At 35.0% G+C, this 25060-nt stretch overlaps 2 protein-coding genes across 5 annotated transcripts in view; one reads left to right on the top strand and one right to left on the bottom strand.

The window, feature by feature from the left end:
* The window catches only part of Marf1 (meiosis regulator and mRNA stability factor 1-like protein), a 27284-nt gene extending 13760 nt beyond the window's left edge, over positions 1–13524 (bottom strand). For 2 of the 3 annotated variants that reach the window (XM_088266520.1, XM_088266521.1), the window contains exons 1-12: positions 13401–13524; positions 12630–12817; positions 11751–11894; positions 10825–11015; positions 9969–10086; positions 9318–9499; positions 8007–8086; positions 6503–6639; positions 4193–4352; positions 3080–3230; positions 1956–2088; positions 12–221 (exon numbers count right to left, since the gene is read on the bottom strand). In XM_088266520.1, the coding sequence (XP_088122646.1) occupies positions 12–221; positions 1956–2088; positions 3080–3230; positions 4193–4352; positions 6503–6639; positions 8007–8086; positions 9318–9499; positions 9969–10086; positions 10825–11015; positions 11751–11894; positions 12630–12817; positions 13401–13503 (1797 nt within the window). In that variant the 5' untranslated portion in view covers positions 13504–13524. The remainder of the gene's footprint in view (positions 1–11; positions 222–1955; positions 2089–3079; positions 3231–4192; positions 4353–6502; positions 6640–8006; positions 8087–9317; positions 9500–9968; positions 10087–10824; positions 11016–11750; positions 11895–12629; positions 12818–13400) is intronic. The other variant, XM_088266522.1, reaches the window with a different exon arrangement.
* Positions 13420–25060, top strand: part of asun (integrator complex subunit 13 asun) — a 14155-nt gene continuing 2514 nt past the window's right edge. Inside the window, exons 1-12 of one of the 2 annotated variants that reach the window (XM_088266524.1) lie at positions 13420–13546; positions 16931–17005; positions 18160–18323; positions 19390–19497; positions 19987–20077; positions 20492–20617; positions 20738–20884; positions 21471–21628; positions 21880–22023; positions 22433–22589; positions 23371–23510; positions 24379–24518. In XM_088266524.1, the coding sequence (XP_088122650.1) occupies positions 13502–13546; positions 16931–17005; positions 18160–18323; positions 19390–19497; positions 19987–20077; positions 20492–20617; positions 20738–20884; positions 21471–21628; positions 21880–22023; positions 22433–22589; positions 23371–23510; positions 24379–24518 (1495 nt within the window). In that variant the 5' untranslated portion in view covers positions 13420–13501. Of the gene's footprint in view, positions 13547–16504; positions 16847–16930; positions 17006–18159; positions 18324–19389; positions 19498–19986; positions 20078–20491; positions 20618–20737; positions 20885–21470; positions 21629–21879; positions 22024–22432; positions 22590–23370; positions 23511–24378; positions 24519–25060 lie in introns of those variants that run through there. The other variant, XM_088266523.1, reaches the window with a different exon arrangement.

The raw sequence follows: 25060 nt of genomic DNA, 5'->3' as shown, positions 1-25060 counted from the left end.
AAAAGACTCACCTGCAGCAGCGAAGCCACCTGCTTCTTGAGAAGCGGCAGGGGCGTGGCGGGCGGCGGGGGCACGAGGGACAGCAGCAGGCGCCGCCCGGCCACGCGCCGCCGGTGCAGGCGCGCCACGGCCAGTTGCGCCGCGCCCGACCCGCTCACGCGCACGCGCGCCGCCAGCGACTCCGCCCCGCCGCGCACACTCACCTCTACCACCTGCAACTCCTTCATTATACAAATCCACATTATGATACCTGTTATCATTATTGTTTATCTTAAAAATCTATTACATAATTTATGACCAGAGTATGATGTTTAATAATATGTTAACCTTCACCAGCAACTCCTTCATTTTACAAATCCAAATTATGGTACCTGTTATCATTACTCTTTAACTTAAAAATCTATAACAATTTATGACCAGAGTATGATATTTTTTTTACAAAAATTGATGAAGTAATAATAGGGCATAAAGATCTATCAGGTTTAGTGGTGTCATATTTAGAAAGTATGACAAGACGGATAAGATAAATAAATAAGCTATGTGACAAATCTTGATTGACATAAGATATTGAATCCATTGTATCTATTGTTTTGTTTTTTTTTTATAATAAAAGAGAAATATTTGTGTTTTTCTTATTTACAAAAATACTTCAATTCCATACTATTTCTGTGAGCCTAAGCAGCTCATTATTAGAAATAGGTATAAAATTGTGGTAGAGTGGGTTCGAACCGAACTTTGACTCACAACACTAATCACGGGACCACAATCTGACATTTAATAAGATGTTAACCTTTCCGTAAGTAAATGAATGTCAGTGCGATGCGAATTTTCCTCAAATGATTATCGACGTTAATGAATATCGAATTCCCTTTGTCAGATGGTATGATGTAATTAAAATGCAATGACATCATTGGATATTTGTATGTAACCTAGAGATGGTGAGTTTTATTTTTTTTAATTATTTTTACATAATTTCTATCTTTCTAATACATAAATTTTGTGGAAAAGAAAAATTATGAAAAAATAACCCACTCCCCAGAGAAAGTCGGGCATCAATTAATGTACTCTTGGAAAGGTTTTACTTTACGTAAGAAATATGGAGAGAGAAAGAGAGACCACTATTACAATTTGATCTGGTCATAATTCGTATTATATAAATATCTTGCAATCTTAAATATATCAACAAAAGTGCCAGCAAGACCTCTGTGTAATATAATATTATATGTATATTTATATACACATATTTATATCATACGCAGTCTCATTATTACAGTATTTGCATATAATAAATTGACAATATCTGTGATTCAGTTACAACATACAGTATTTTTTACATACAGAAAAATTCCCAACGAGGTGGGGACTGACCGGAGCATTTCGTCGTAACGTAACATTTGTGGCGAGCATCCGAACATTGGATGGAGTACTCAGAATGAGCTCGGTTCACTGTACTGACTATACGAATGCTCGCATCGTAACGTGTTACGTTACGACGAAATGACTCCGGTCAGTCTCCACCATTAGAACTAATGCCAACCTACCTTCTATACCTCCGCGCAAACGCAAATGAGTTGCCATGCATATTTTAGTTTGCACGTAATTCTCTACAATCAAGATACTAGAATCTTTGCAATTCTCGGAATGGCGACATGAGTGAGACACGACTACGTTAATAGGGGCAAATCATGCATTAGAACAGTGAAGAAAATACATCTCTGTGCATTGCAGGTTTTGACTTGACATTCAGTGTAAGGGTCAAATCGACCTTCGTATATGAAGATAAATTATTCATAGAATAAAAAAATATCCTTTTATTTTGTAAAATGCATAAATTTAGCATTCCTTGCGAAATCGTAAAAAAATTTCAAATAAAAACACTTTATTGTAATTGCGTAAAGTTCTAGTACATATCAGTAAATATTCTAAAATCGTTGTACTCAGTTTGAAAGACTCACGGGGACATGTTCGCTGAATATCCGATGCAGCATATTCCTGACAGTCTGCGGGTCGGCAGAATGTTCCAGATTGGTGACTGTGATATCCACAAAGGGGGGAGAGCCGGGAGGAGAACCGGATCTTGCTTCACTGCTGCCAATCAAATAATAAAGATCTTTTAGTCTGCAAATTAATAAAAAGCTTCTTCTTCTTCTTCTTTATGTAGGTACTAGGGATCTGTTTGTGCCTCCGCATGTCGCTCTTGGAATGTTGACTCTCAGCTATTTTTCCATCTTTTCGGAGGTCTGCCTGGGGGTCTGCATCCTTCAGGGATTCCTTGAAGGGCGATACGTGGAAGTCTGTCTTGTCATTTTGTTATGTATATGTTCATTCCAGTATCGCCTTCGTTGTCGTCCCCACCTCACAATATCCTCCGTCTTACACATGCTCCGAATGTCGGTATTTCTTACTCGGTCTCGCAATGTGTTTCCGGTTATGGATCGGTGAGTCTTCATCTCGGAGGTTCGAAGTCGAGATTTTGTTCTAGAAGTATCTGGTCTTGCCTCAATCCCATAAGTGGCTATTGGTTGAACACATATTTTGTATATTTTCATTTTACTTTCTAAAAAGCAATGGCAATTTGTTTATGAACCTAAATAACATTGTTTTTTTTCTTGTAAATAAATTAACATTCATACCTAAAGGTGGGGACTGGCCGGAGCATTTCGTCTTAACGTAACATTTGCGGCGAGCATCCGAACATTGGATAGAGTACTCAGAATGCTGTACTAACTATACGAATGCTCGCATTGTAACGTGTTACGTTAAGACGAAATGACTCCGGTCAGTCCCCACCATAAGGCTTTTGAGTGCCCTTGAGGTAGAATTTTACAGATATGGCGCTATACAAATTGTCCAAAATTATTATTATTATTATTTATTTTTGTTCCCTTTAAATTACATTGCGATAATATAGTATCAGACATTTCTTTCAACATTTTTCTTTTATCGCAATTCTTTTCACATAATGTCTACTTACAAAACACTATTGCTTTTCAAACTGCGATAGTCTTTCAAATTTACATTGTGAACAGCTTTTGGATGGAACGTATTCAAGCAGTGATGAAGTAGAGATTAAATTTACCTGTGTTCGCTCATGCTGCGCTCCGACATGTTCCAGGCCGCGAAGTCCAACATGGTCGGGCTGGGGGACGGAGAGGGGGTGACCGACATGAGCGGGGAGGGGGAGGGAGAAGGAGAGGGTTGGTACAGGGAGGAGGATAGCTGGGATGTACCTGAAAAAAAAACAAAGGTTACTTTCTAAGCAGTGAACATTTATTGCAACATTCACCGATGTTTTGGATGATTGATTCTAATAATATTCCTCACAATTGAGTTTTAAATAACACAAAAATACAAAAGAATGAATTGAGATAGTTTATATATTTTTTCCTATAAAATATAAAATTTTATATCAGACGTTTGATATTTAGAATATGAGAAATAAGTACTGAGCTGCCTAATATCCAATACCTAGTGTCCGCCTCCGTAGTGTAATGGACAGCAAACTCAGCTACCGTTCTGGAGGTACCGGGTTCGATCCCCAGGGGGGGTCAAATAAATATTTATTTGACCCCTTTGACCTTAAGTGATTTTACACTTTAATATTCATTTAATATTACTTTTGACTAGTACCTGAAGCAGAGGACTGATCACCTTTCCTTCATGTGTTAACGATCAAGATAACACTGCGTTTATATGATGTAGTGCTCTTATGCACCATTGTGGTGCGGATAACGGTTTGAAGAAGAAGTAAACTAATTTTAAAGTTTTATTTTTTATTTTTTGACATCTCATCGAAGATGAAGAAGAGTCCGGGTATTTACAGGGCTGACGACCGTCATAGGCTGGTTTAGGTGATCACTTTACACACGTGTAACATTCACCAATTCTACCTACTATTATTGACAACCACACTACTCAAATTCTTGGAAGTTCTATATATATGAACCAATTTAGAAACATTGTTCTTGAATCACTAGAACTTCACTAGAGACATCTATTTCATCTTTGATGAGATGTCAAAAAATAATATGAAAATAACCCCTGTAATTGGAGATAATCCAGATTTTGTGAACAAGTATTTGAACACACTCAAAATGTTGTAATTTTAAAGTTTGCAATATTTTTTTCCTAACAAGGGTCTTTGTCATTTTTTTCTTAATTTCTAAGTAGCATGTAGCAGGATGTAACTTACTGTTATTATGTTGGTTTCCATGCGTTCCTTTGATACTGCGGAACCCAGTGGGTGTTCGGTCCACAGGGCGGCGGAAGGTGGCCCCCAACAACTCCTCGGAATAGGACTGCCCCAATTGTGGATTACTCCACGTATCCTCATTTGTCACATGATCCATAGCCTGGTATTAATGGGTAAAACATACAACTTTACTACATCCTTCTTATTGTGTGTATGCATATTTCTATAGTCAAAAGTAAAAATGGTAATACAATATGACGCCCAGATTAAATCATAATCCAAAGCAATTGACATTGACGCTCATTAGAGTGAAGCTAAGACAACTTGAAGGTCTAATCCATAGCTTACTTATTAAGAACGGCAGATGCTCCAATTTACAATTGAAGTACAAAAGTAGTTCAATAAAGCGTAAAACTCTATTACTATTTCACCTTCATATTGATCAATATAAATTTATCATTAAAAAACATATCGCTCACTCCTTTCAAGAACGTCATAAATCAAAAATCGACAATTTTCAGTTGTACATGTTTTCGGAATGCCCAGAAAATGTACTATATCCCAGCAAAAGCAGCATATTTTTAACTTAATATTTACCCATTACAGGGCAGAAAGTGTTGTTTTTGCATTTTGAAGAAAAGGTATTGTTTAATTGTTTTTTCAAATATACTAAATATTTTACAAATGGAGAAAAAACCTTCAGCTTTTACCTAAAAAGATCTGTTGCACAGTAAAAAGTTCAAAAAGTGGCTTCATATTTATTTTTAATATATTGTATTATAATATTTAACATTAAAAACGCTCTCCTGAAAAATCAAGTATTTTGATTTATGACGTTCTTGAAAGGAGTGAGCGATATATTTACTCATTGGAAAGAAGAAAAGCAGTAAAAATTAACTCTTCTTTACTGGCAACTAAGTAACATGCGTGTGAATATAGAATAAAGAATATCCTATGACATAATATGTATGTCTAACCCAAGGTAAAAAAAATATTATATGATATAAATGTTTCGAGGGTGGGAAAAAGCGTAAACCATTGCCTCGAACTACATTCAAAATGCATCTGGCAGTATGGTCTTTTGCATGCATCTCTTTATCTTTTAATTTTGTCAAGGGCTAATTTTTCACCAAATCTATTACATTATTTCACCTTTAAAGCTAATAGGACTCCTAAAATATCATTAAAAAGGTGAATAAATATATATTAATTGTTTCAAAGTGAAATGTCAGGGGTTCGCTTAAGACATGTCATCACAGTTTGGGTGGGTACACAGCGAGCAGCTGGCTGCAAGGAGCCCCCCAACCTAACTACGTCTCGGCCTATTGTCATCATTCAATTCACGTAAAACAAATTAATGTAAACCAACCAAATTGTAATAGATTTTTCAGTTACAGGAATAATTCTATCTTAGATACTATTTCAGTCAGATTTCACTACAAATACTCATCGCATGGAGTAAAAGTTTCTCCATTTGAATAATGATAATTCTGACCCCTCTGAAGAAAAGTTACGCATAATTTTTTTATGTAATTTTTTTTAAAGAAAACAAAATAAAAGTTGTTTTTTTCCATTACGAATATACAGCAGGACCTCTATAATTCTAACCCCTGCTAATCCAAACACCTAATCCAAATGGCCACTCATCCCTTCGCGCTTCATAAATCGGAGATCTGTGCTACCACCAACATATTGCTGTGCCAGAGACATTGCTTTTACGTAAATTGAGATACAAAGCTTTTTACTTGTCATTAATTAAATCTTGACCGACTAAAATATTTGATTTCTTTAAAAAAGTTGAATAAATAATTTCACGTTACATATTAGTTTTATTTGATAAAAATAGCCTACAGATTCTATGTACTGTAATCCACTAGTCCGAATAAAGGATAAATTTTTGGCATTCGGATTATAGAGGTCCTTCTGTACTAATCTGCTAAGGCAAATAGCTGCAAGTTAAAAACAGTATTTTTGAGATAAACGAGTTTAAAGTTAACTTAAAATTATGCTTTTTGCCAACACATGTATCAAATGAATACAATTTTGCTGCTATTTGGATAATGAATATCTCGGTAAAGGACAGAGATAGAGCAAAATCTGTGATTGCATATGATAGAGAATAGTTATAAGAACGCTTCGAGCCGTGTTACGCCAAACGGCCGCAACTTGAGTTACGGCTAGTTGCCTTTACACATTAGTGTAGTTGTAACTGCGACAGTCACTCGTCACATGTACATGGTCTTATATCGATGCATTCTTCCGTGTTCCATTGGGTGGGCATGTTAAAAGAAAATCAAGTATGGTACTTACACTTTGGCAGTAGGGATGCGCGGGCAGCGGTGGGAAGGCCGGCAAGGGAAGCACCTGCGGAGTTGCCGGCGGGGCCGGGGGGGCGCTCACAGGTCTCCCCGTCTGGTAACCCTCATCACTTGACGACCTCATATTTCCTGTAGCAGAAAATACTTCATACATTCATTCCTGCAGAAAGACTAACCTGTCCAATAGTACTAGTTTACTACTTTACTACTTTCAATATTAAACTTTCTAATCAATATTTATCAATCATCAATTTTAACCTAACTTTTTGAGATAGAACATAAACTGCTTGTGACATAAAATTACAGATCCTTTTTATTTTATAAGCCGTTATTGATACTTGATTAGAATATCCAAATACATAGTCTCTGAAAACATTACAGGTATAATTTTTCTTGTTTGTTAATTATTTATATAAAAAATAAGGGCTTTTATGAAAGATTGTATGGAACCATGTCGGGTTGTGGTCCCGTGGTTAGTGTGGTGGACTCTTGAGTTAGAGTTTCTCGGTCTGAACCCACTGTACCACAATTTGATACCTATTTCTAATAATTAGCCGCTTAGGCTCACAGAAATAGTGTGAAATTGAAGTATTTTTTTAAATAATAAAAACACAAATATTTCACTTTTAATTTTTTTTATTTTTAAAAACCTGTTTACAAATTCCACAATTATTTTATAATTCTGTCTGTGATTAATATCATAATGCTTAAACCACACTGACATATAAACTATTTTATGTTTCACTTGATGATTATCTGAAAACCATAATTACAAAAAAAAAATCATGGTTGATTTCTTTGTTTGAAATGGATTTCATGTCTGGTAACCATTGCTGACCATTACTGACGACATCAGTATCTGTAGATGTGCCTAGAAGACATTTAGGTGGATACTATGTATAAGTATTTTTCAAAAATATATATTCCACTCTTTCGGGTCTAACTTTACCTTCAACTAATTCAAATTAAAGATAAAGTTAGAACCGTGCAATCCGATTTGGTGCCCTATACACCATTAGAATACAGATAATGGCTAAATGAATAATTGCAATTTTTTTTATTTAGTCAAACACATCAAACAGATAATTGAAGAAAGGTTTTGATTTTCGACAAAACAGATGTAATTTGACACTGCTTTGCTGCCAGATGCAAAATATGAACAACAGCAGAGGTTGATTCATCCGTCTTTGATTGATGCATCAAACTAAAATTCACTTTCACATTATTTTCTGTCATTATCACTTGAATAAACCCATTCACGGAAACATTAACAATCTTACAGATCATGCCGTGGACATTTATGTTAACATGTTCATAAAATTACCCAAATAAAATATATAGATATTACTTATGCCGATATGAATCACTTGATCAATTGATTTATAATGTATAGCGTATCTTTTTTTCCTTTAATACATATTTTAAGTATTCAGTTTGAAGGGGGGCATGTGTATCCACACAAACTTTTATTCAAATGAAATTTTAAAGCAACCTACCGTTATAATAAGTGCGAATCGGGGGCAGAACTCTAATCTTGTGTCCAAAAACATCCTCTCCATCCATCCTCTTCAAAGCTCTGGAAAAAATCTCAAATTTAAAATCACATGTGTAATGTTACCTGAAACATAAAATGGACATACACTTTTCACCTGTCTTTGAAAAAATTATAGTTCAGCATCATCTTGCGCCCTTAATTTGTGATTTGACCTTAGAGGTGATGGGAAATGCCAGTCGAGTGATATAAAGAGATAAAATTATGGAATATTTGCGAATCGTCCACATTTCAAATACACTTCACTTTTTAAAAACATGCGGCACTCGTTTATAGCAAGACTGGCACTACTGCGGGGGAACGAAAACCAAACAGAATAGCAAACTGATTGGAGACCATCGGATCATCCAATTGTGTTGCTCCATTTAAAAATGTCGTCATAATCGGCCAATGATAGGGTAGAAATAAAATGATTAGGTACATTGCCAAAGTACAGCTGAAGTACAGGTCGTTGACATTTATCACCTGATCAACTATCATTTTTAGTGTTTTTCTTTCAAAGAGTATTGTCAAAATGACATTAACTTTGCACACTTGCGCTTCTTGTGTTTCAATAGCAGTGTTCAGTAATTCAATCGAAAATGAATCCCAATGTACCAATATTGTCACACATTGCATTATACACACTTTGTACTTCCTACCTACAAAAAATTTTACCTGAAGTTTTTATTTGAGTGCATTGTTTTAAGATGTTGGTTATGCGGAGAATTCTCTCACCCATACAGTAAGTAAAAATATATGTAATATTCTTTTTTTAAATTAACAATTTACAGAAAAATATTAGCCTACGATTAATTGGTCTTAAACCTTTTTTGAGTATTTGATAAAATTTATTTTGGGTTATGTAAAAGTTAACATGATATTTAAAAATTTGTAAATGAAAATTAGGTTTGTTCAAAAAAATTCGCAATTCTATGTCATCCCCATTGAATAGTTATACTATAGAGATGACGATCAATGCAAAACCATCGAGAAGAATATTACTGATCATCTCAATAAAAATACATGAATTTATAATGAATTTTTCAATTTCACCTTAAGCGTGAAAAAAATACTTTTTTTTAAGAAATATGTAGTGCCCCAAAAATTACTTTTATGTCACTAATGCTTGTCAGTGCAATTAATTGATAATTTTTGCTTTACACATTGCAGCATCTACCATCAGGCCAGATGATAGATGTCGATACAATTTGATCTGAAAAATGATCAGAAATATAAACATGGAATAACAGAAAAGAACCAACGAGGATATTACCGAAGGGCCTGGTGGTGAGTCTGGAAGCGCATGGTGGCCAGAGGGGGGTTCAGGTGGAGCACGCGCCCCCCGCAGTTGTCGGTGAGCTGGCGCAGGCGGCGCGCCAGGCGAGCCGAGCCCCCGGGCGGCGGCGGCGGCACTCCATCCACCTCCACACAGTACGAACACGACCACTCCACTTGCTGCAAACCACAATTACATTATAATATATACAATTCCACACTGAATTTGATATAAAACGCCTGTTTCGTTCCTTCTTTATATGTTTCTTTGATCAATTGAAATTGTTTAGGGTTTAAAGTCCATAAATAAGTGAAATAAAATTAATAAGATTTATATTTAACCTCTGCAAACAATTTACATTAAACCAATATTGATCAAGAGATAAAAAAGCGAAAGCCTAATAAAAAGTATTGTGAAGCTATAAAATAAGCATCGAGTAATACAAGTCACGATTGAGTTAAGCCTATTTATTGATTAGTAGTACAAGGCTGGAATGAAAAAAGCTTCATGTAGTACAGGCCGCGAGAAGAATAAGTCTCGAGTAGTACAAGCTACGAGTGGAACAAGCCTCGAGCAGTACAAGCTATATGAGTGGAACGATCTAGAGGTATGGGTCCAAGAGCTAGTAAAAGTGGTAATATAAGATACCTTGGAATTGCGCGGAAGCCGAGCTGTGAGTGTGGTGAAGCAGTGATGGTGGGTGGAACAAGCCATGAGTGCTTTGGACGTATTGCTCTTATGTACTAATATCACTTCCATCTTTTTTCTGTAAAATAATTGGTAACAAAAAAATCTTTGTAATTTTAGCCTATCGATTTCTGAATGCAATATTAGAAAAATATCAAATCTACCCGACAAAAAAAAATACTACAAGAGATACAGTTATCTGTGCGATACAAAAATTATATTTTAAATACCATTATCAGTAAAATGATTACGAGGAAATTTTTTATATTGTCAAAAAAACATTTTACATATAAGGAAATTGAAAACCGATTCCGTTTTAACCATTAAAACCGCTAAAAAGCGCAATGTCGCTCCTCACTTTCATCTTTCCTTGTGAAATATGCTGAGCAGTAATTTACTGCTGCTGTCCTCAGCGTGCATTTATCATTCAACTGGAGTATATTATAGAAATGACTTTCAGATGAAAAAGCTTAGCAAAAAATTAACAATTAAGGTTACTGACTGGTAAAAAAAAGTAGGTTAGGTCAATGTTGATGATTTTAAAATAATATTACTTATGTATTTATCAATCATGCCGATTCAATGCCATACTACTTTTTTATAAATAAGAATAAAAATATAAAAATAATATCATTAAAGCGACAATCCACAATAAATAAAAATGTGTAATTGTTTCAATATTTTTTTAAAAATACATATATTTTTTTTAAATACCAAAGATAATTTACAAAGGTACAGTGCATATTAAATAGGTAGCATACAAATTGGTTGTAAGCTGTCGGCAGGGTATTTCAGCGGGAGTATTTACTTTGTTTACCTATGTGTAAAGTCACTGAGATCAGCGGCGAAGTTTACATCTCCAGAGATGAGCAGGAGCGCCGGGGGCGCCTTGACGGAGCGAGGGGAGGGGGACACGCCGGCGTGGAGCTCGGCGTAGCGCCGCATGCACTGCCGCAACTTGTCATCTGCCGCATTCTTCTGGGTGCCGCACACGTGAAGTAAGTTTACCTAGATATACATATAATATTTTCATTTTAAAAATATGCGCATGGTAAATTTACATCGATTCAAAGATCATAATTAAAACTTATATATTTTTTCATCCTTTTTTAATGGAAATAAATTCTTTCACAAAAATAAAATTAATGATGAATTAATATTTCAGGTACATATAAACCCTATATGTAATGACTGGACCAATCTTTAACATTTTGATCTAATTTACACACTAGTGTATCACCAGTCCTTAAGCTATTCAGAATGTGTCGGGTTGTGGTCCCGTGGTTAGTGTCGCGGACTCTTAAGTCAGAGTTTCTCGGTTCGAACCCACTCTACCACAATTCGATACCTATTTCTAATAATGAGCCGCTTAGGCTCACAGAAATGGTATGAAATTGAAATATTTGTGTAAATAATAAAAACACAAATATTTATCTTTAAAAAAATAATAATAAAAAATTTATATTATCCACTGACACTTCGTGATGGAATTGCATTTTTAATTTATTATTAGATTAAAACCAATATTTTTAGCTTTTCCACTTTTTTATTTGACCAGCGACCGGGTTTCGTCGTTACCGACATCATCAGACTGGTGATGTTTCGTCGTTACCGACATCATCGGACACCAGTCTGATGATGTCGGTAACGACGAAACCCGGTCGCTGGTCAAATAAAAAAGTGGAAAAGCTAAAAATATTGGTTTTAATCTAATAATAAATTAATAATAAAAAACATGCAAACCTGTGAATCATTCAGATCCTGCAATAGAGAAGGTTGTTCCTTGCGAGCGTCACACACCACTGTGAACTCTGCCTCTCTCCTTCCAGGAAGAAATGCATTCCTTATTGCTGCAACTACTGTGATGGCGGAACATCCTTTTGGCACCTAATTTAATTCCAAATTAATTAGCCAAACATTTGATTGATATGCTAACCTTATCTAAAAGTCTACAACTGAAGCTAATTGTAAAACATATATAAATAAAATATTTTTAAAAAATCTTATAATATTGAAAGAATATAAAATATACACAAGAAAAATAAAAACACACCTAGCACAATATACCAGAAACTAAGCCTGCAACATTTGAAATATCAGCAATCGTGACAAGAAACATACTTTACTTAATAAATAATAAATAAAAACCTTATAATTTTTTAATACATATTTTTTATAACTAAGAAATTTGACAGCAACAAAAAAAGCAATATTGTCATAAAACTTAGCAGTCCTCAATTCCGAATTCATTATTTACTACCTAGCACTAATTCTTTAATCGATTTACAAAATAGTTTAAAAATAGGAGGTTATACATTAGTTTTGTATAATTAAATTGTAGTGTGTATAATTTTCTATTTTTTTTTATGAAATTGAGAAATATAATGTCGAGCTAAAGTCAATATCAGTGTCAGCGTAATGTCGAGCCACTTGACATCAGGAGTTTTAAGGGTTAATATACTTTGTTTATTGGTTACTTTTATTGATTAATTTAATGTTGCCTGGAAAACTAGACTACCTCAAAACAGTCATTTATTTATTGAATCGACATTTACTCTGCAGAAATCCATAATTTATCAGTATTGTAAATAAAAAAAGGGTTTATGGATATAGGACACTCACCTGGCAGTTTTCTATATCCCAAAAGAACCCGATGGGAGGAAGTTCGTCAGTGGACAATCTGTGAAATGGAGAGATGATGGGGGCCATGGGAAACTTGGAATGCTTCCGAGGAGTCTTCTTGGAAGTTTCTTCTCCTTCTAAACTGGCCCAGTCCTCTTCATCATCACTCCCAGTAGACAGGTACAAATCTAGTTTAAAATTTTTATTGTAAATGGACCAAGAACAACCATTGTGAAAAAAAAACATGAAAAAGCGTTCATTTCACGGAGTAAACACCAAGAGTCAAAAAGTGTGTGAAAGAAAGGTTTACCAGTATTAGAAACATTAAATTCGGAACTTTTCTAAATAACGCAATAGTTATCGAGTTGAAATTAAATATTGAGTATTGCTATCGTAGACAAATTTTTTGATCACATGCTAAATACAAGTTTGTTACATAGAAGTTTAACTGCATTAACCGGATGCCAGTTTATCCCGAGCGTGACTTAGACAAGGAGTTTGTGTTGCATTGATGAGTCCGAGTGCTACTCGAGCAAATCGCATTCCAACTTGGTGGTATTGATTTACACGAGCCAAATATATTTATTTATTTGTTTGTTTGACTAACCCGAGCAGTGTTCGGGTAGTCATGTTTCTTGTTTGGTGATGATTTCCTGCACCAACGAATTTTCTCGCCAAAATTTGACTGTTAAATGGTTAATAATAACCATATCTATGTTGAATGTGACAGATATATTTGGATATTATGTTAGGTTATAATCTTAGGTTTACCTGCTGCTGGGAGTCGCGGTGGAGAGGGAAACTTGAAACCGGTCATTGACTGCCGTATCTCCGGAGACTCTCCCACAGAAGCGGAACCCTCTGAGTCAATCATGTCTTATGTGGATCCCAAATCCTGTAACATAATTATTACAACGGTAAGCGCTATTTTTAATACTTCAAAGACACTTCTTCCATATAGGAGTCACCTGTATAGATACGTGTTTACAAAAAACAATCATTACAACAACTCGCACACATAGATATTTTTGATCTGAACATGTTTTATAAAACGACATATAAAAAAAAGGAATAACCCACAAAGCCCCTACTTTTAGAGGCTTGAATGCAGGTAGGATAGTAAGGATGGAGAATTGAAAATAATTCAATTGGTCTGGATTCTTTCTTGAATTTATTGCACTTGGCGGGAATCAAACTCGCGATCCCAGTTTCACTGTCGAACGTCTACCCAACTACGCCATGGCGCCTGTCTTTTACCACAATATGATTGCTTGAATTCTACATCAGTTATAACTGTCTTTAGCATAGAGAGTGTTGTTTTGATGATTGTTGCTTTAATTTTGGTTGAACTGCGTAATGTTTTTTTTTTATTATAATATAAACAGCTTATTTATATACTAATGCGTCAATATCAACAACAAAAGGCTCATGTTATGTACATAAGGTAACAAAACATTATGTTTTTAAAAAAGCATAGGATGAATACACATTTAATGATCTTGTTATTAGTTTAATAGAGGTTACTCAAATGACAAAAAAAGATTGACTAAATCGAATTGCAAAAATTTATATACAATTATACATAAAACGAGTTAAAACGTTATTTATAAAACATACAAGTGATTTTTTCACTCCAATATTTATTCAACATTACCCTGGAGTGGTACCTGAAACGGAGGGCTGATCACCTTTCCTTCGCATGTTAACGATCAAGATAATACTGCGTTTATATATTAAGCAGTGCCCTATGCACCATTGGGGTGCGGATAAGGGTTTGAAAAAGAAGATATATAAAACGACACTTTTACTAATACACTTAAGATTGCAAGATATTTATACAATATAATTTATTACCGGATACGTAAATAAATCATAATAGTGATCTCTCTCTCTCACTTATGTGTGTGTGTCAGAATTATTAAACAATAAATAATAAATACAATTTTTCCGCAAAGTTAAAATCTGAGTATCGATACTCGAAAACATTAAAAAATAAGAGATTAAAAAAAAAACAACAAAAAAATTACTCCCTGATAAGATGTATATCAGTGGTATTACCATAAAATATTAAAAACGAAGGTGACTAAAAAATAAACATGCGTTCCTTTCAGGTAAAGAAACTCGGACAAAAAACCGTTCCGTATGTACATAGCCGTGTTTACCTAGTATGCCCTTCGTTGTAAAAAAAAACATATATATCCCTACACTTAAAAACAGTATCCTATAAGCGAAATACAGATAAGAATAAATAAATGAAACTTGCTAACGAGCTAGAATATTTTTCAGTGAAAAGAATGAGTTAAAGATATTTGTAAAATATTACCTTGTTATGAAAATATTAAAATAATGTCGTAATAATAAACGGCTGCTTTCCAGATGCAGAACTTTTGAAAACACCAAGATGATATAAATGCTATGATGTCGTCGAATTTGAGAACGAATGGATATTTTATACTTTATATAAAATACCCAGTCATTTTCAAATACGCTTCAAAACAGCCTGCGACTCCGTGTGAAAGAGCCAATTCAGCAAACAAGGGAAAATCGAATGATATGATCAGAAAATAAGCTTAGATAAAGCGCTGAAAATCACTTCCAGAGGGATTTTTCAAAGAAGAGGACAAAATTAACGAAATCTGTCATTGTTGTTCAACAAGGAGGGATTATTGGTCTAATTGAATCTTTATAATCACGTGCGTATTGAAAATCACATATTTTTACCAAAAAAAGCTAGAAAACCGTTTGGTCGTAAAACCAAACCTCTAGTAAAGTATAAAATATAAAGTATTTATTTTCCTTGGGTGGACGAGTAATTATCGGTATTACTAATAATTGTTTATTTCGCAATTAAAATAAGGGTGATTGCAAATAAAAATATGTCCATGGAAGCCGAACTGGCGGTTCACAACGAAGTGCTGGCACCGACACTGATATATGGATCGAAACATAAAACTGGCAAAGGTATGATGAAAGCAAAGTGAACTCTGTTGAAATGCGCTCTCTTAGACGAATGTGTGAAAAACCTTTTTTTATTCATTTAATATATTTACATTTTTATTTATAACATAATACATTTGAATCATTTAAACATAGAGAGAACTTTTATATTTCAATTTGCTGTGCCTCTCCATAAAAGAGACTGTGCTCTTGTGCTTGGAGAGGGACTTACACTCGTGGTTTAATGTTTTATAATAAAAGATATATTGGTTTTTTTGTATATTTATATCATCTATTTTTTTTTTATTTCTTTAGGGAGTTTATTGAAATGTTTGATTGCCAAATATTTGAAGTTTTGCTGAAATTGCTTGGTGTTGCATTTTGGAGTAGAAAAATCGTTTGAGAATCTCTATGATAAATTTTTTGTTAAATTTAAATAGTTGTCACCCTTTAGTATTTGAAAAATTGCGGTTTTTTTATAAATGGATTCCATATTTGGGACTTGAAATTTTTTAAATAATAATTTTGTTGGATATATGTTTTTTTTCCAAATAACTTTAATTATGGTTTTCTGTACTATTTTCACTGCGTTCAGTATGTTGTATGAGCCTCCCCATGCAATAATGCCATACTGTAGTAGTGAGTGTACGATAGCATAGTAAACTTTTGGACATAAAACAGAACATAAGTTTTTGCAATTTGAATCCCTGCAGTCACCATTGTAAATTGTAATTTTTATATTTGTCGGTATTTTATGGCTTCCATCTTTCAATTTTTTTTTAGACGTCTAGTTATTGCTAAAAAGCATTGTAAGTTTTATTTACCATACGTAGGTAGGTACCTATTAAAAATTTAAGTATATTTAACTCTTTGGTGAAGCTCTATGGTACGATCTGGCAAATATTTCTTAAATCTTTTGTCTACGGTGCCGGTCGTTTGACATATTGTTGCCTTTTTGTGTACTTACTTGTAAAGTATTTTTTCTTCGTATTTATAACTTCCTCACTTGTTAGTTTATTTTTAAAAAAATATATCGATGTAATATTTAATTCACCTCAGTTAAAATGATGCAATCTAGTCACAAAACAGTGTTTGTATTAGATCATACTCCGTATTTTGGTATTTCATCTGAAAGCCACATAGAATTTGATTTGTCAAAGTCTAGAGGAGCTGGCTATGTTCCTTTGCCTCCGATTTCAAAATCTCTTTGGACATGCAGCGTGGAAGCTGCCGTTGAATATTGCCGCATAGTTTGGGATCTTTTTCCTCAAGGAAAATTGGTATAACCCCTTATTAACTTTATATCTAAATTATAACCTCGTTTTGATTATACTGATTATATACTGCAAATGTGTATGTTTTAGGTCAGATTTGTTGTAAGTGATAACGCAGCTCATATTTTGAACACATGGAACCCGTTACAACAAAATTTGACCCACGTAAGTAAAGTCCTAATATAATATTCTTGAGAAAACACTGCATAAGATATAATCATTTCATCAATTCTATCTATAATTACTTCAATAACCTTTATAGACCAAAAAAAAAGGGTTTTAGCAGTTCTCGGCCTCTACAGTGTAGCGATTAGTGCATTTGTCTACCATGCTAAATTTGAATTTAAAAGATAGTGTTTAAAATAATTGAGTAATGTAGTTATTAATCATGCGTAGATAGTAAATGGCGAATGTTACACGTGTATAAAGTAATAACTTAAACCATAGTTGTCAAAATGTACAATTAGTTCCGAAGTGGAGAAACCCAGATTTGTGAGTTTGAAGGATTATGACACACCCAAAATGTTATGGACTTTAATATTTATTTCATGTTGTCCCGTATCCGTCCGCCTCCGTAGTGTAATGGTCAACACGCTCGGCTACCGTTCTGGAGGTCCCGGGTTCGATTCCCAAGGGGGGTAAAATAAATATAAGTGATTTTTTCACTGTAATATTTATTCAATATTACCCTGGACTGGTACCTGAAGCGGAAGGCTGATCACCTTTCTTTCATGTGTAAACGATCAAGATAACACTGCGTTTATATGACGCAGTGCCCTATGCACCATTGGGTGCGAATAAGGGTTTAAATTATAAATATCCTGTACTGGTACCTAAAACCTAAGGGGTAGGACTGATCACCTCGCCTTTATGTTAATAATCATGATAACATTGTGTCAATCTAGTGCAGCGCTTTTTGCACCATTGTGTGCAGATAAGGGTAAGAAAGAGTAACAGATAATTCACACAAAATATGATTTCAAAATAAGTCTTACCTAACCCTTTGACTGATGACTTTTAATAATGGTTTTATCTGAAAAAAAGGCAGGTTTTTTCATTTCAAATACATGAAATTAAGATATGGTCGAAACACACGAAATAATACTGTGAAAATACATTCAGCTACCTCATAAAATAATACGGGAAAATAAATTTGAGCCATTTCTTCGCCAGTACACTGTACCTTACCAGGTACAGGCAAACTGCATACTGCAAAACCGTGGTATAGGCAAAAGAGATAAAAACTCAAATCTAAATTTTTTATCTTTTTCTCGGTTGACTGGAACCTTGAAATAAATGTATATTTATGTTTACTGTAGATATTGAATGCCATGTGCCTGATGGGTGTTCCGGGCTCAGTGAGCAACTCCGGTGCCGGGGGGCCCTCTGTGGTTCCCGGACTGCGCGCCGCCGTGGAAGCCCTGGCCGAGCCCTCCACACAGCAGCAGGCCCGCGCTCACAAGGAAACACAAACACTCAACAGGTAAAAATAAAATGGCTAACAAAAACAAAGAATAAAAAATCATACTAAACCGTAATAAATTAACAGCCTGTTCCATCTCTCACTTAGTTTTTTTTTTCTTTGTTGTATCTCTCATAACAGCTCGTCCACTTGACATACTCAGGTTTGTCATTTCTGTTCAACTTTTCCTAATCATGTGGATAGCGGAGGCAATCGAGACTCCAATGGACACATATTGTATTAGTCATTCGAAGAAAAACATATCGTAGTCGTACAGGAGAAATGTTCAGGAGGGCCATTTAAGTCACTTTTGCTTGGCAAGAAAATAAACATCAATGTAGTTAGTCATTTTTAACAAGTCAATATATAATACTTCCCAAGTTTAAAATCCTTTGGGATTTTTTCAGGGCAATATTAAGCTAGTAGGATATCAAATAGTCAATGATAACATTTTTGTAAACAAATGCACTTGGTCACTTTCTCCTGTATGACTACGATATGTCAACAAAGTTAATATCATAACAATAAAATCAATTAACACGTTGACTGCCACGGCAATTTTCAGAATTCCGGTCTAAAAAGCCAATTTCATTTTCAATAAAAATATTCTTTTACTCTTGATTTTGAATAAATTTTTTATAATTATATTTTCTGCATTTATTAATCAATTTTCTGTTCATGTAAGCCAACATTGATTTTTTGTTCTCTTCCTAGAAACTATCTATCCATATTAGCACTGATATACTAGGAATTTTATCGTAGCTGCACGAATATGGTAAGTAAACACAGTACGAAATATTTCGTGATGGCGTCCTACCAAAGAACAAAATCTACGAGTTATCTCGTAGTTGGCAGTCAACGTGTTAAGAAATGTCAATGAATTACAAATTAAGTCAACAAAGCTAATATCATAACAATTAAATCCATTAAGAAATATCAAGAAATTTCAACATATGTCAAGAAAGTTAATATCATAATAATTAAACCCATTAAAGAATATCAACTAAATGTTTTTGCCGTTTATAAAATATTTTGAAAATCTTGAGATGTGGCATTTTCAGGTGTGGTTTTTTGTTTATTATTTCAGATGCCGTATTATCTGCATAACTAGCGCTAGAGATGACGCATCGATGAGAAGTTTGGTGGATATCGTGCAGACTGTGCTGCTTCAACAGAACAAATCTCAACATGCGCAGTGCGTATTTTATAAAATTATATATGCGTACTATTATAGCAAATTTGACGTACAAATGAAATTTACACTGAACATTTTTTGAGTATTTATGAGATTAAACTCACTAATTTCTCTTGCGCTCTACTAAAAGCAAGCAAATAGAACACATATAAGCGTCTCCTGCTCTCTACCAACAGTATGTATAAAAGACGCATTTAAGCGTTTCCTACAAACAATGTGTTAATTTTTTGCGATACTGCAATCCTATAAATAGAATTTCATGATTCGAGTGCATTATTGTCTGCATAAAAAATATTTCTGTCAATAATTTATTACTAAATTGAAATACGTCAAAAAGTGTAAATATTTTTTTTTTTAGATACCGCTCTTTTTCTTATAAGGGCAGTATGGTTGTTGTGTCATGTATTACCTCTAAGTGAGAATTATATTTACATATGTTGTGCCCACCAAAGCTCTTTAAAAAAACACACACTATTTTCCTTGTTTTAGGATGATTAGAATAAATCACTGCCACCTGGTCATCATTAATGTCTTCCCTGTTAATGTAGAATCTCAAGTTAACAGTCAGCCACTGAGAGAGGTAACTATCAATAATAACTGATTTTGAAATACATGTTTACCTGTAAAATTATTTTGGGAATATGAACTGAACAGTCATTTACTAGTATGTAAATATATTTTTTGTAATTAAATATTTGTTGTTGAGAGGTGTAAGAAAACAAAATTAATCTCAACATTTATTTTAGAGGAGTAAGTAATGTATTCATTTTACTATTTTGTTTTAATTTGCTGACTGTAAAATATAATTTTATAACTTCAGGTTGTGTAACAGCATACCTCTATCAAACTTACCTGTCAATTTTTTGGGGGGCTCTACTCTACAAAACTGATATACTATCAGTTTTTTTTTGAAATTCTATAGATAGGTTTGTCAAAGAATGCTGTAATTTGTTTGGGCTAATATGTATATTCATTATTGCGTATTATTTTAAAGGTGGGAAACTATTTATCAGTAGAAATCCACAGTGTGGGAGCAGGACGATTAGTCCCCAGGTTGCTTCGTTTGCTCATGCCACATTACAACCTCGCCAGCACAACTGTCACCGGAATCCCCATGAAGGTAGATAATAATGAAACAATGCCAAGTATTTATTCAATTCTTACAAATCAATGTAAATCTAGTTTGAAGTATCTTGGAAAAGAAAAGTGTAACAAAAATATTGATATATGTGAAATATAGGAAGAACAAAATGCTAGTTCGAGTGCCAACTATGATGTGGAGATACTGCACGGAGCGGGGGCCCATGCAGACATCACTAGAGGGGCTCCCGCCGCCCCTAACTACACAGACAAATCTCGCCCTGATCCCGACACTGATTATGAAACCGTAAGATTTATTTTATTGCCTTTATGCCTATATGTACTTTATGGAAACTATAAAAAATCAAGTGCAGAAAAAACTGTTTTTCTATATACATACTTGGTATTTTTGGGAAACATAACTACACAAGTGTCACAAGTCTTCCTCCAAAACATAATAGAAACATTTTTGTACATCCGCCTCCGTAGTGTAATGGTCAGCACGCTTGACTACCATACCGGAGGTACCGGGTTCAATTCCCAGGGGGGGGGGGTCAAATAAATATAAATGATTTTTCACTCTTATATTTCTTCAATTTAACCCTGGACTGGTACCTGAAGCGGGAGGCTGATCACCTTTCCTTCATGTGTTAACGATCAAAATAATACTGCGTTAATATGATGCAGTGCCCTATGCACCATCGGGTGCTGATAAAGGTTTTTTTGTGAGAAGGCTGTCTTTCTTATATGTTTTTTTTTTCATATCCTGAATGCAAACTTTTGGAATTTTTTTGTTTTCTGATGGAAAATCGAATGTACTTTATGAACCATTAGATACTTTTTCTTCAGAGGGTATTCTGTCCTGACTAACAGTTTCCCGTGGCATGTGTCAGGTGACGTTGCGCTGGTGCACCCCGCGCGGCAGCTGGGGGGAGTGGGGCGCGTGCGGTCCCCTCTTCCGTGTGACCCCGCTGGACGTGGCCTCGCGCCCCTCCGCCTGTCTGGTCAACTTCCTGCTCAACGGGAGGTCCGTCATGCTCGAGATGCCCAGGTACAATGTCCCCGCCGTGATACCTTTAACTGTGTGTTGTATGTTTTACGTGCCATCGCACATTCTTACTATGTACCTCAAATAACAATTTGCTTTATCGCATAATAAGGCGCATTTTCAATGCTACGTGACTTAATATTTTATCCTTGTAGCATAATGCCCTGAAGTCGAACAATTGTCACGCAAATAAATTAGATAAAAAATAATGTTCTTTTATTTTTGTCTCTCATTGGAATATCTGTGTCTCGCAGAAAAGGAGGTGGGAAGGTAATGTCGCACGTGCTAGCGGCGCATGGCGGGGAGATCTTCATTCACGGGCTGGGTACTGGGCGCTCCGCCCTAGAGGACCCACCCAGCGTATCAGAAGGTCCCGGGGGCCGCGTGACAGACTACAGGTAAGAGATTGTTATGTGCCTCCACTGGGTACAGGTTAGTCCACGTATCTAACAGTCTCGGTCGGTGACTTTTTATAGAAGGGATGCTGGACACTAAATGGTTATACTCGTACTCACATAAATATAAAATTATCTCCATAAATCCATTAAGCTCTATAACTCAATAATTACAGATACAATCATCTTAAATGTATTATTCGCATAACCGAAAAATATTAAGTAAGTATTGCTGTTTACGGATAGAAGTCCAAATCTCTTTACTCTAAAATGCAAGGGATGCGGAGCATCCACAGCATGTATGGACGGACCGCGCCTGGTAGCTAACTGATGTGGCTATATGACGACAAATGGCAATTGTTCTGTGAACATTTTTGATTTGGTATGAAGGTATTACTTTATTTTTGGCCAGAATAAAACACTTTGGTGAGGTGATGCAGCAGAACAAGCTAGTTCCCCACCGAGGACCCGGAGCCCTCGCACGTGCTAAGGCTCGCCTCACCCGACACACTCTCTGTTGGCCTCTGACCCTCTCCGCAACTCTGCTCTTCAATTCGCACATTTCCGAGGTAAATATTGATAGTATAAAATAAAAACTATTTAATTTTTTCCACATGAATTTTATTTGACCAGCAACCAGGTTTTTTCATAACTGACATCATCAGACTGGTGTGAGGCTAGACAAAATTCTATGTTATATACAAAACAAGGCAGGAGTTGAAAACTATGATTTTATATAATTATTCTGACAAAATGAATTTAAATTGAATGAGTTTAAGTATGGTATTACAATAATAATTAATAATAATAATAAATCCCTTACCGCATCCCAATGGTGCATAGGGCACTGTTTCATAAAAACGCAGTGTTATCTCGATCGATTACACATGAAGGAAAGGTGATCAGCTCTCCACTTCAGGTACCAGTCCAGTGTAATATTGAATAAATATTAGAGTGAAAAAATCACTTATATTTATTAAACCCCCCCCTGGGAATCGAACCCGGGTCCTCCAGAACGGTAGGCGAGCATGCTGACCATTACACTACGGAGGCGGACAAAAACAAATATAAAAACAAAAACAATAATAATTACATGTATGTTATAGTAAAGGTTTTAGACATGATTTGATAAAATCTTATGATAGAAATGGATTTTTTTTGTGAATTTAAATAATATTTGTATAGTTAAATCTGGAAATATAAATACTGATTTCTAAATGGATTAAAATATAACACATTTATGTTCTGAGGAATATTTTGTTAATTAAAAAGTCAAACTCATCATGCACCAAAAAGATAGATCTGTACATGACGAATTTTACCTTTCAAACGACAGTATGATGTTTTCAGTACGTGGATCCTCTGCCACAACTGATGGTAAAAGAGACGCTGTCTGAAGAGGAAGTGGTGCAGTGTAAGCAAGTCATCTTCAATCTGGTGGGACTGGAGGCCCGCCATGAACCTCTTTCTACACCTAATTCGGGCCACAGGTAAAAACTGAACAATTTTTTTTTTGTATGATAATCTTTTGATTTTACTTTTTTATAACTAAATTCTAAAAGGCTATGCAAATCTAGCGTATTTACTGCCTGGCAAGAAAGTAAAGGACATTCAATCACACAGTGAAACAACCAATTAGAAGTGTCAACTGAGCCTATCAATGCACTTCAATCCAAATTCACATAATTTTTTGTCAATGAGAAGTAACAAATGATAGTCGGCGCAATTATCTGTCAATGATAAATTGGACACTGACATCCAAAGGTGGAGACTGACCAGAGCATTTCGTCGTAACGTAACACGTTACGATGCGAGCATTCAGGCAGTCAGTACAGCGAGCCGAGCGCTCCATCCATAGTTTCTGATGCTCGGTGATGCTCGCCGCGAGCAATGTTACGACGTTATGTTACGACGAAATGCTCCGGTCAGTCTCCACCTTAAGAGCTTCATTTGTGATAAAATTGACAATTCTTTTTTGGTCCCCAAAGATTTTATAGAATTGTCAATTTTATGAAATCTTAAATAACACTCCATTCCCTTGTTATAGCTTTATATATTATTTTTTTTACTCGAGTGTTATTTGATGGGTTTTTTTTTAATTTAGTTTAATTCTATTTTTTATGTTACTTGATTGTTTTTTTCTGAGAGAAATGGAAACAGCCATCAGTCTCTAATTGAGTCATTTTTATCTATGACCCAGAATATAGATGAAGATCTTCACATCTGTTTTCTCTTTTATCCCTTATCTACATTCTCGATGTGTAGGGCATTGCATTAGAATAATAGCACAGGAAGATTCGCTTGGAAATTTTTTCAAAACCCCATGTATTTTTCATATCTGGAAAATGTGTGATGCAGGAGTAAAGGAGTCAGACGGGAGGATCAGTGGCGCCAGGTGTGGGGAGAACTGGAGTCACTGGTGCGGGGCCACCAGAGCTCTCCTGGACACCGTTCAGTGCTCAATTGCCTCAGAGACTGCCGATCCTCTGCAGATTCAGGTTTTAATTCGTTTTTTTTTGCTAATTGTAAAAAAATTAAGTAGCAAAAAAAAATATTAAGGTCTTATATATTTTTTTATTAGCAGACTATAATTGTTGCTATTATTGCTAATAAATAAAAACAAAATATGGTAGGATTTCTTCTTGGTAACATACTTATGATGACCGGATCATGACCTCTTTCTGAGAAATGATCTGATTTATCTGACTTATCAGCTCTCCATCATTCCCCGTTTCCTATGTGGTTAGTGAAGAAAAGCGAGGCTCCAATCAACCCCATTATCTGGTCACATTTAAAATGATTAATCAGTTTTCTTACTTGGAGGGTGCACAATTCTGCACCTATATTTAATAACCTAACCTAAGTCTGGGTTTAAAAATGGAGAAAGCAAAAATCAATGTTAGGCTAAGACAACTATGATTGTAAAAATTAGTGCTTAGAGTTTCACAGATGATTATCCTATATCATATTTGAATAAAAGAATAGGTAAACAAGTATATTTTGTAGTTTTGAGAATGCAAGATGAAAGATTCGATCATAT

Source organism: Brachycentrus maculatus, unplaced genomic scaffold (assembly GCF_059751285.1).
Source record: "Brachycentrus maculatus isolate JH-2025_06_01 unplaced genomic scaffold, ASM5975128v1 h1tg000269l, whole genome shotgun sequence".
NCBI classification, from domain to species: Eukaryota; Metazoa; Arthropoda; class Insecta; order Trichoptera; family Brachycentridae; genus Brachycentrus; species Brachycentrus maculatus.
Note: the sequence above shows the minus strand (reverse complement) of the source record. Positions and strands in the feature narration are given on the sequence as shown.